The 11,822-nt window shown below is 36.5% G+C and overlaps 1 protein-coding gene across 2 annotated transcripts in view; it reads right to left on the bottom strand.

Moving 5' to 3' along the window:
* Sept7 (septin 7) overlaps positions 1-11,822 on the bottom strand; it is a 67,686-nt gene that overhangs the window by 29,672 nt on the left and 26,192 nt on the right. For both annotated transcript variants that reach the window (XM_005346960.3, XM_005346961.2), the window contains exon 4: positions 6,363-6,469. In XM_005346960.3, the coding sequence (XP_005347017.1) occupies positions 6,363-6,469 (107 nt within the window). The remainder of the gene's footprint in view (positions 1-6,362; positions 6,470-11,822) is intronic.

Genomic DNA, 11,822 nt, shown 5'->3' with positions numbered 1-11,822 from the left:
AAAAAGAAAAAGCAAAAAAAAAGAAATTTGGTGTATCAATAAATGATCAAATACAAAGAAGTCAGCAACAAATGGAAAAGATTTTAAAAAAAATCTAATGCCATTTATAGTATCCAATTTTATCATATCATCTGGTTTTGTAAGTATCCTCACGGGACCCATGAAAAACAAACTAATACAAGCCCAGGAATTTCAAAGTTTTCAAACAATCTGTTCCAAATGGTCACTTTCCCATGCACTCTTCTTAAGCAGGTCACATCAGCACATTCTAAAGCATCTCAAGAGTTGTCTAAGATTAAATGTATAACTTAATGCCAATGGAATGAAGTGATACAAAGAAATGAAGCAAGGGCATTTTCTGCTATGGTTTTCTCTAGAAACTAAGTAAAACTAGATCTCATATTGTTTATTTGTGTTATTGATTTATTGAGGCATGTTTTGATTCTCTTCATCCAACAAATGAAAGATACCACTATTTTAAAATTGTAGTTTTTCAATCTAGAAGCAAGTCAAGCCTTCAATGTTTATTATTCGGTTTTAAAACTTAAAGGACTACCAAGTACACTAAACTTTTTAATCTCATGTTCACAAGGTATTTATTAACATAAATAAATGTGTTATTTAATTAACTGAAAACCATATTGAAGAAAAGGTTAAAAATTTCTGTCAAGGATTTACACCTTTACTCTACTTCCTTAAGAAGTAGCAGCAAGGCCAAAGCTCTGAACAGACAGCCTGATGCATTTACTTGGCTCAAAGACAGGGGATACTCCATTTAATAATACCTCAAATGTTTCTTTAGAAAACATAAAGTGAAAAAGATCTGGGTGTGACAGCATAACATTGTAATCTGAGCCCCCAGGAAGTAAATTACAGGCTAGCATTGGGATCCTGGGACTATTCATAAGTATCTGCTCTTGCCCTTTTCTGCACAGCTATCATCCCTCTTCACTGTTACTGCCTGTTGCCATCACATCACTTCACCAATCCTGAAAGGCACCTTACTAACAGCAGCATAGTCATATTTTCTGTTTTCCCACTAGAGATCCTTGAGAATGTTATGTCCTTCATTACTGTACAGACAAACCTAGTATGCAAAGCACTAAAATGTTCATGCAAACAACCAGCTCAAAAACCAAAAAAGGATTATTATCTACAGGAACATTTAATTGTGCTTTATGAAAACTTTTCAAGAAGTCCACAAATCTGAAGAGTTTATTTAAGAGTACAACTTACTGCTTTCAATTTTTTTCACCTCCAGAAATTGTAGAGCTACTTCACCTGTATCACTATAAGATGACGTCTAAAGTGATATACGAAACTTCACACCAAGAAAACATTCTACAGTATATCAACATAAATTTGCCAATCAATAAATTAAAAATTGAAATTAACTAAATCTCAAATAAAAGACAGTTTCTCCACCAAGGAAAGATAGTTCACAATCTTTTTTTTTTTTAATCATGAGTTTACCTCCTTTTATTAATTAATTATTTTTTTTAATTTTTTTTTTTATTGAGAAAAGGAAAAAAACAAGTTTCCACCTCCTCCCAGCCTCCCATTTCCCTCCCCCTCCTCCCACCCTTCCCCCCCTCCTCCAACCCTTCTCCCCCTCCACCCACTCCTCTCCCCCCTCCCTCTCCTCCAGTCCAATGGGCAGTCAGGGTTCCCTGCCCTGTGGTAAGTCCTAGATCCTCCCCCCCTCCGTCTATATTTAGGAAGGTGAACATCCAAACTGGCTAGGCTCCCACAAAGCCAGCACATTAAGTAGGATCAAAACCCCGTGCCATTGTCCTTAGCTTCTCATCAGTCCTTTTTGTTTGCCATGTTCAGAGAGACCAGATATATCCCATGCTTTTTCCGTCACAGTCCAGCTGGCCTTGGTGAGCTCCCAATAGATCAACTCCACTGTCTCAATGGGTGGATAGTTCACAATCTTACAGTGACGAAAAGACACCATTTTTAAAAAACAATAAAAATATGAAATAAAATGTAATAACTATATACATATACTATGATATAGTTTGTTAAAATTTGTCAATATTGGGATCTATATTTAAAATAAGAACAAGAAGAGCACAACTTCTTCCCTTTTCTTTAATTTTAATAATCTACTGGGGAAAAAACATCAACCAAGAGAGAAGTAATTAGGCACTATTGCATTCACTCTGTAATATCCTTAAAGGTACTAAGGAGAAACATTTCCCTCTCTGACCTTCTCCCTGAAATAAACTGAAACCAGTTTACAACAGTCCAGGAGTATGTAAATACTCAACTTTGTAACTACAACAACTTGAGAATTTAAAAGAAATGCAAATTATTTGGGTTTTGCCTCATCTGATATACACTCACACTGAGAACAAGAGTATAGAGAAAGCCAGGACTAGAGTCTGCTCACATCTGGAAATGCTCCATAGAGGTCCTCAAGCAAACACAGGAGATTAAGAATTAATCTCAGAGTTCAAGTGAGACCTTCAATGAGGAACAGAGATCTCAGAATCGGCTCTCTATTAGTTTAAATACTTAGTAATCTTCCAAGACCATAAATGTCAACAAATCTCTCCCTCAAAACACAATTTCCTAAAAATATAACATTCAGGAAGGCGACTGGCACTGTGGTATTATTTATTAGGGTTTTACTCTTTGGTCACATCATAGGAGAGGATTTTTCTTCTTTCATTTTCTGACAACTGGAAATGTTCTAAAAATTCTTCAGATCACAAAAACCACAGACATTTGTCTTTCAAAACTCCAGAGAGTATGCCTATATTGATCTATATTTATAAAATGGGATACAATAATGGTAGATCAAACCCTCTACTGAGACAATTTATTACATCAAGGACAGACTATCTGCTAGACTGCTGGGCTGAGGCTGCAAAGGATGATCACATTCTAACTACACTCAGGATGATCACATTCTAACTACACTCAGGCCTCTTTGACTCTTTTCTACGTTATGTCATGTTCTTCCCTGAGAGTAAATGAGTAAAAGTTTCAGCTTTCTAAACAGAAATATCCTTAATTTGCATCAAAATACAAAATATCCTGAACAGAAGTAGAAACATACATACAGTATGACAAAAACTTTACATTTGTATTAATATATAAAAATATTTTAGGCAGAAATAGGAACATTATATTCAATATGACAAATACAATTTTGAATTTATATCAATACACAAACTATCTTGGACAAGAATAGAAAAATAATTTTATATTTGTATCAATATACAAGAATCCATACCAATGCAAATTATCTAAAACTGATAGCTGCTATTTTAGTTTACAAGTAGATACAATAATCTACTTTATTATCCTATCTATCTATCCCCCTTTTTTCTATTCCCACATTGGGTGCCAGGTGAAGTGAAAATTCACAAAAGTCTAGTTTGTAATTTATTAAGGGGTACAATGGAAAAATAGACTCATGAATACAGAACAAGATATAAGCTGCTACTGATCCAGCTGCATTGTCATGCCATTTTTCTCAAGGGTGATGCGGACCAACCACAAGGTTTGCCCCTGCTCTGACCACCCATGAAAGAGCATGCTACCCCCTCCTTAGTTTTATCTGGTCATGCATTCAGAGCAAACCAGATCCATAGGGTTAGTCACCCCAAATGTCATTGGCTAAAAGGGTTGAGCTCCCATAATACTATCCAGTAATGAGAAAGAACAAGTACAACAAGCATGAACAAGTGAGAAAAATAATTCTAGGTGAAAGAAATCAGCTTCAAGAATAAACCAACATGAAGTTCAAGAACATCCAAACTAATAAATCTAGAGAGGTGGGGTGTTTATCTTTGGGGAAGGAATGATTTTCAGAACAAAACTAAATAAAAAGGACAAAGGAAAAAATATCACAGTACTATAGAATATCAGTGACAGCTATGTTTTATGAATCCTACTTAAAAGATGCTTCTGGAATTTGTAGAATAACAAAATAACCATAACTATAATATCTCAATGAATGTTTTGTCAAATATATTTCTTTGTCTTAAATCCCCAAATTACATGTTAATATTTTTATCTATTAAAACACCCAGTAACTCTTGCTAGTGTATTCCTCATTTCTAGGGGTGGGGAGAAAACTGTCAGTAAAGTACTTGCCACAGGAGCAAAAGGACCTGAATTTGATTCTCCAAAATCCATGTAAAAAGCAAATCAGGAGCAGCAGTGTGTATTTGCAATGCCAATGCTGAACAGTGGAGACAGGAATCCACTGGATACGTTCACTGGATAGACAACATAGCCTAAGCAAACTTCCAGCCAGTGGAAGACATATCTCGACCACCTTAGACTGCCATTTAGCAAAATAAATTCGAAGTGCTAACTTGTAAAACTGATAGTGCATCGTTACTCATAAAGTAGGAGAAAAAGAAAAGCTAATCCTTTTTTTAAAAGAACTGATTAGTCTATTCAACTCACAGTCATTAAACACCTACAGCATGTGTGTTTATGTGTGTGTGTATACAAACAGTTCAGATCTGAAACTTGTCTCTTTCATTTATTGCATGATCTCAAGGGCACAGCACAGTCTGTCTCAAAAATCATTACTCACGTAGATTTGGAATTAGCTATCTACAAGTTAGAACAACAATGAGAACTTAAAAAATTACCTAACCAAGAATAGTTTTTGTAAGTCCATGACAATATCTAGCAGATTATTTTATACCAAATACATCTGAACTTAGGCGCTATAAATTTCCAAATTTTCTGATGTTCAATATTAAGATCTACATTTGAAGATAAGTTTTTCTTCTTTAAGATTAAAATCTTCAATATTAACCACAAAATAAGCCATGAAGGCTCACATTCTTAGGAACATTTTTCTGTAGGTAATTTAAAAGTTACATTTTATTCCCTCTCTAAGCTAAATGAGAAATAAAATATTTTCTTCACAAAAACACCCCTTAATCAAATGCACCAGGCAGTATGATATGCATGTTTCTGCCCTTCCATCTTGTACAGTGGTATAAATCACTACTTCAAATCTAGCTCCAAACCCACTTGCCTCAACAATATGCCATATCTTACTTTATCAGCCCACCAATAAGCTTTGAACCAGCAGTTGGAGTAGTGCTACCAAAATAAAGTATATCGTGATCCGCATAAGCAGATTTAAATTTTTCAGTAGCCACTTTAAATATAGTTGATACAAAAACAATGAAAGAGCAGAATGGCGGTAGTGCACGCCTTTAATCCAAGCACTGGGAGTAAATGCAAAGGCAGGCGGATCTCTGAGTTAGAGCACAGCCCAGGACTACCCAGAGAAATTGTTTCAAACAAACAAAACAAAACAAAACAAAACAAAACAACAAGCAAACAGACAAAAACCAATGAGAAGTCAGATTCTTTTTTCTGCATGCTAAGTGTTGAAAATCATGAAATACATTTTACAATTGTGGAATATCTCAATTTGGAATACACTTATTACAAAAGCTCAGAAGCAAGCTATTGTGTTGCAAAGTATAGACTTAAAATCTAGAGCAGTGGTTCCCAACCTGTGGTTACAACTCCTTTTGGAGTCATGTATCAGCTATCCTGCACTTCAGATATTTACATTAGGATACAGAACAATAGGAAAATTACAGTTATAAAATAGCAAAAAAATAATTTTATGGTTGGGGCTCACCACAACATGAGAAGCTATATTAAAGGGCCATAGCATTAGGAAGGTTGAGAACCACTGCTCTAGAGTCTAGACCTTGTTTATAAAGTGTGTTCCACCAACCAGCAGCATCCACACTACTTGGGATCCAGTTAGAAATGCAGAAGTCCAGTCTGACCTCACACATACAAGACCAGGAACTATATTTAGTAAGATCTCAGCTCATCAGCATGTATCGTTAAGACTAAGAGATGAAAACTGGACCATATATAGTTTGGCAGTCTTACATAATTACCACTGCCATTTAGTTATCATATGGTATTAACTCACGCCAATAAGGGAAATGTTTTATATATGGCTGTCCAAAAAGAGAACCAGTTAGCATGTGGAGCTCCAGAGCACTTGAGATGTTTATAATGTAATTGAGAAATTGCATTCTAAATTTTATTTAATTTATTGTTTTGACCTTAGTCATATGTGCAAAAAGTGTATCATAATGGATAACATAACTCCAGAGTTACTCCTATATCAATCACAATGCAATTTCTAGGAGGGTTATCAGATCACTTATGGCAGGTTCTAGTTAGGATAATACATCTGATCATGTATATATGTTTTTGTTTTAGTTTAATCAAGTCATGTTTAACACTTTCCACTAAAGTCAAATATGAATCTACTTCTAGACATCAAATAAAATGCGTTGTGTGCTAACATGACTGTTACTAATTAACAACAATAACATACATACCTGTACAGTCTTTTTTATTCTATGAGAAGGCCCTGGATACTCTGGGGAATATAAATCTGTGAGGAACAATGAGTTGATTAATGTTGACTTTCCTAGTCCAGATTCACCTAAAAGAAAAAAGAAAAACCTGTCAAACTCAGCCAAATTATACAACAAATATAATAATGCTAGTGTTTCACTAGTTAGTGACATTCAAATATACTATAAAAACTCCACATTAGTGCTGGAAAGATGGTTCAACCGTTAAAGAATAAACTCACAATCAAAAATATCAAGACTTTATTATGTAAGAAAAAACTTTTTTTTTCCTCTTTATTTATTCTTCTCTTATACAATACATCTACTCCTCCCAGTTCTGCTCACCACCTCTCCTGTCCAGATAGATCCACTGCTCCTACATTTATTTCCCTTCAGAAAAGAGCAGGCCTCAGAAAAACCATGTTTGTCCTCAGTTTCACACTAAGCCTGGGCTAGGGTAATCACCCTAATAGGACCTGGAATCACCTAGAAGACAAACTTCCAGTATACTTATATTAGGTTGGCCTCTGGGCATGTCTGTGAAGGATTATTTGATTTGAATAACAGATGTAAAGAACCTTAAGAAGGAATATAAAAGGAAGCTAGGTGAGAGGAAGCAATCAACTTTCTCTGTTTCCTACCTGGCTGCAGTGACCAGCTGCCTGAAGCTTCTCACACCAGGCCTTCCCTGCTCCAATGGACTGTGACCCCAAATAAACACTTCTTATTATTGATCTGTCAGGTTTTTTTTTTCCCCTTGCTTTTTCAAGGCAGGGTTTCTCTGTAGCTTTGGAGCCTCTTCTGGATAGAACTTGTAGACCAGGCTGGTCTCAAACTCACAGAGATCTGCTTGCCTCTGCCTACTAAGTGCTGGGATTAAAGGCGTATGCCACCACTGCCTGGCTCTGTCAGGGAATATACCACACCCACAGAAAGAGACATTGACCAAACAAATTCCACACTGTCAAAGGGTTTTAAATGTTTAATAATTTACACCCATCTTTTTAAAAAAAAGTAACAAATAATATTGTAACTGACACTTTAACAAAAATGTGTTTTAGTGACCAAAGACAGTCACATTAAGAAAAAAAAAATAAGCCGGGTGGTGGTGGCGCACGCCTTTAATCCCAGCACTCGGGAGGCAGAGGCAGGCAGATCTCTGTGAGTTCGAGACCAGCCTGGTCTACAAAGCTAGTTCCAGGACAGGCTCCAAAACCACAGAGAAACCCTGTCATGAAAAACCAAAAAAAAAAAAAAAAAAAAAAGTTTACATTATCACTGCTTCGTGAAAAAGTAAAAGTACTAATCTTTAGTATAGACAATAGTGAATGACTAAAGACATTAAAAAATGGAAATCTGGGACTAGAAAGATACCTTAGTAGTGGTTAAAAGCATACTGCTCTTGCAAAGGAACCAAATAGGTGCCCTATACCCATGTCAGGTAGCCTACAACTGTCTGTAACTCCAGTTCAAGGGGATCCAATGTCTCTAGCCTCAAGGGTACTTGCCCATCCATGCACATGCCCAACAAATCAGAGAAAAGACTAGGGCATGATTTCTCCTGTGGTATCTTTAATTTTTTATGCTTAGTATATAGTACCAACCATACCAGTTTTTCCAAAACATACATAGCTTTAAGGTACACATTATACACATTAAATCATAAACAAAACTGTAAGAAGTACCAAACTGAAGTCATTTTGGATAGAACTTCCATTTTAAATAAGGGTCAAATAAAGTTTAAGTTCCCAAGACCTCCCCAGACCTCCCTGGATAACTGACATCTTGGCTGACAAAGTGAGACATGAATTGTGGGCAAGACATTTAAGTAAACCAACCAATGAGAACGAGGTAAATAAACCATATAGGGAAATGTTCATAGGACAGTCCCTAATCCCTGAATCCTGATTGGTGGAAAATGTGTAACTTGGCACAGATGTTTGTGGTTTTCAGGTTTAAAAACTCTAACATTCTGGCTTGGGGTCACAGTTCAGCTCCTGAGTCTATTCTGCAGCCCTGATCAATCAGTAGCAACTTGATTACAGTAAGCTTTTTGTCATCTGCATTGACTTGGTGTGTGAGTTGTGTTGGCTCCAAACAGATCCCATAACAAAACAACTAGATGGGCAATAAAATAAGGAAACAATAAGATCTGAGCTATATTGTAACCAAAGTAGACCTAACAATATAGCAAGACACTGAACCCAGGTGACTAATAGGAATTTTGCTCAAGTGTAAAGTAAACATTTTCTAGGAATGACTAAAAGTCTTCATATGCCTTTAAAAATACTGAAGTAAGTTCTTTGTGGTGCCTCCTCGGTGTCTGGCTGTGTGGAGATGAAGCCACCTGCTGTGAGAAACTCTGTAACTTCTGAGGAGCACATGGCCACACAAGTGGCTGCTGATACTCTGAGTGAAGAGTGGAAGGATTGTGTTGGTCTGAGTCAGTAGTGGGTACAAGATACAAGGTTTATTCATGAACCAGGTGTGCTGATCCATGGCAGAGTGCTCCTGCTGTTGAGTAAGGGACAATCTCGTTATAGGCCATGAAGAACTGGAGAGAAGAAGCACAAGTCTGTTTGTGGATTTTAATCTAAGTATTTTCAACTTGGTTATTTAAAAAAAAAAAAAAAAAAGATATAGCTGGCCTGACAGATACTTCTGTGCGTCATTCGTTGAGAACTAAAAAAAGCTGGCAGAACCCAAAAGCTTTTCAATCTCTCTAAAGATGTCCTCCAAAATATTATCAGAAAGCCCTTATACAAAGAAGTTAAAAAGTCCAGGAACCAAAACACCCAAGATTTAGCGTCTTGTTATTCCATGTGTCCTGCAACAGAAACGGCAACTTACTGCCCTGAGGAAACAACACACTAAGCATGTAAAATATGCTAACTTTTGGCTAAGAGAATGAAGGAAGCCAGGAACACACTGCCAAGAGACATAAACTGTCCTTGTTAAGAGCATCTACTTTTAAGTCTGAGTCCAGACTTTGAAAAAAAAAAACTGAAATGAAAACATATTTCTCTTCAAAATTAAATAAAACTGAGGCTGTGGAGACAGCTCAGTGAGCAAAGCACTTCACAGTGAAAATGCAAAGACAAGAGTGTGATCCCCAGGAACCATGTAAAAGCAGGATGAGATACTGGGGAGGGAGGCAGAGACATGAGTGTCCCTGGGGATCACCAGGTAGTCTAGCCAATCAGTGAATCTAGGTTGACACCTGGGGTCAACTGCTGGCCTCCACATGCATGGTCACATGAGTCTAGGTACAATACATAAAATTAAAATAAAAACTGAAAAATTTACAGATATTTATAAATTAATCAACATACTCTCTCATGTAACCAAAGGATCAAAAAGGAAACTATAAGGGAGAGTAAACTATATACAGAGAAAAACAAAAATGACAACACAGTGTGCCAACCTTATGGCACTGAGAAAGTCAGTGCTAGGGAATTGTTAGTCATAAATGCTTACATGAAAATGATCAGATTAAAAAAAATGACCTTTTCAGCATATGATCTAGAAAAGAGTAAACTAAACACAAAGCAAAATAATAGCTATGGCAGGCTCTCACCCCTTCCAAATTAAAAAAAGAGAGAGAAAAGAAAATTAACAAAATTAAGTGAGCTGCCCAAAAAAAGGGCCTTCAAAATTAACAGGCCATCAACTACACTGAGAATAAGAAAGAAAAATTCAAATTAATGAAGTTAGAAATAAAAAATGGGATTATTGTTATTCCATTTTTTCTTATTGTACAGTAAGAAAAAGACTAACAGAATACTATTAATATGCCAACAAACTGGATAACACATGCCGTCTGTAGAGAGCATAGCACTCCAAGTCAGATCAATCCGGCGAGAAAAGGAGAGAAGGGGTCTAAAATAGAAAAACTGCTTGTTTCAGACAAGATTTTTATATTTATATTTAGAAAACTCTAAGGTCTATACCCCCGATCCTGCTGCCCCTTCCCCCCCAAAAAAACTGTTCCCATACAGTAATAAAAACTATACAGAAAATAAATCAAAGGGAGTAGGGAGAAGAAACCCACTGACAATAGCCACCTAAAAATACGAATAATAAACCAGGCAGTGGCAGCATACACCTTTAATCCCAGTACTCAGGCACTAAGCAGGAAGAGGCAGGCAGATCTTAGGCCAGCCTGGTCTACACAGTGAGTTATCAAATAAGAGAAATGGAAGACAACACAAATAAAAAAAGAAGACCATGTTTACAAACTGAAACAAAAATCAACATTGATAAATATCCATATTATTCAAAAGATAAGAATTCCAACAACATTTTTGACCGATGCAAAAAAATGTTGAAATTCCCAGGGAACCACAAAAACACTCTTGAATATCAGGGCTGAGACATAGTTCAGTGGTTAAGTGCCCTGTTGCTTTTACAGAGGACCCAGTACCCCTATGATGACTCACAGCCATTCATAACTCCAATTTGTCCAAGGGATCTAAAACCTTCTTCTAGCCTGTATGGACACCAGGCACAGACATGGTACATATACACACACATACAGGTAAAACACACACAAATCTAAAGAGAAAAAGATTCTGAGTATCAAAGAGTAATAAAGTAAGGCATTAGACTCCCAATTTCAGAATATATTACAGAGCTACTGTAATGAGAACAGCAATTGTACTGATATAAAACAGACTAAATAACTAGAAGAGAAAACTTAGAAATATGCTTATGGTTTTCAAGACTGAGCATGAATGGGAAACACACACAATGGAGAAGCCAACAGCTTTCTTCCATGAACAGTGTTAAGAATACTGAATATTCAAAAGCAAAATTTTAAGATTACAAAAATCAACTCAAATTAATTAAACATTTAAACATAAGACCTGAACCTGTATAATCCTAATGAAGAACCATAGGAAAAAGCTCAATGAAATAAATCTCAGCAATTACTGGCTTCTCAGGTTAGGGTTTAAGAGGGCTTTTGATGTGACTCCAGAAAGCATGGACAGTCAACAGGGGATGGAGGAGAGGGATAAAAAGGACTACAGAATTACACCAAACTAAAATCTTTCTACATAGCATAGTGCATGTGCAGGGGGTTTGGTGGGGCTCAAAATAGGGCAAAATATCTGGAAACAATGTATAATGGGTTACTATGCAGAATAGGTGCAGGACTGTTACCACTCAACAACAAAATAACAACAAACTAATTTAAAATGGACCAAGAGACAACAGACATTTATTTCTCAAAGAACATACAAGCCAGGCAGAGACTTGTACTCACAGCAACTGGGAAGCACAAGCAAGATAAATTTAAGTTCAAGGCCAGCTTGAACTACAGAGTTCTAGGCGACCCTCGGTTACGTAGTGGAGCCCTGTCTTAAAGCAAGAGACTTACAAAAGGCCACACATGTGAAAAGTGCTTGGTGTGATGGTTAACCTTAGTTTTCAATTTGTCCT

This window comes from Microtus ochrogaster, chromosome 5 (assembly GCF_000317375.1).
Source record: "Microtus ochrogaster isolate Prairie Vole_2 chromosome 5, MicOch1.0, whole genome shotgun sequence".
NCBI classification, from domain to species: Eukaryota; Metazoa; Chordata; class Mammalia; order Rodentia; family Cricetidae; genus Microtus; species Microtus ochrogaster.
The sequence above is the reverse complement of the archived record's forward strand: the minus strand, read 5'-3'. Positions and strand labels throughout refer to the sequence as shown.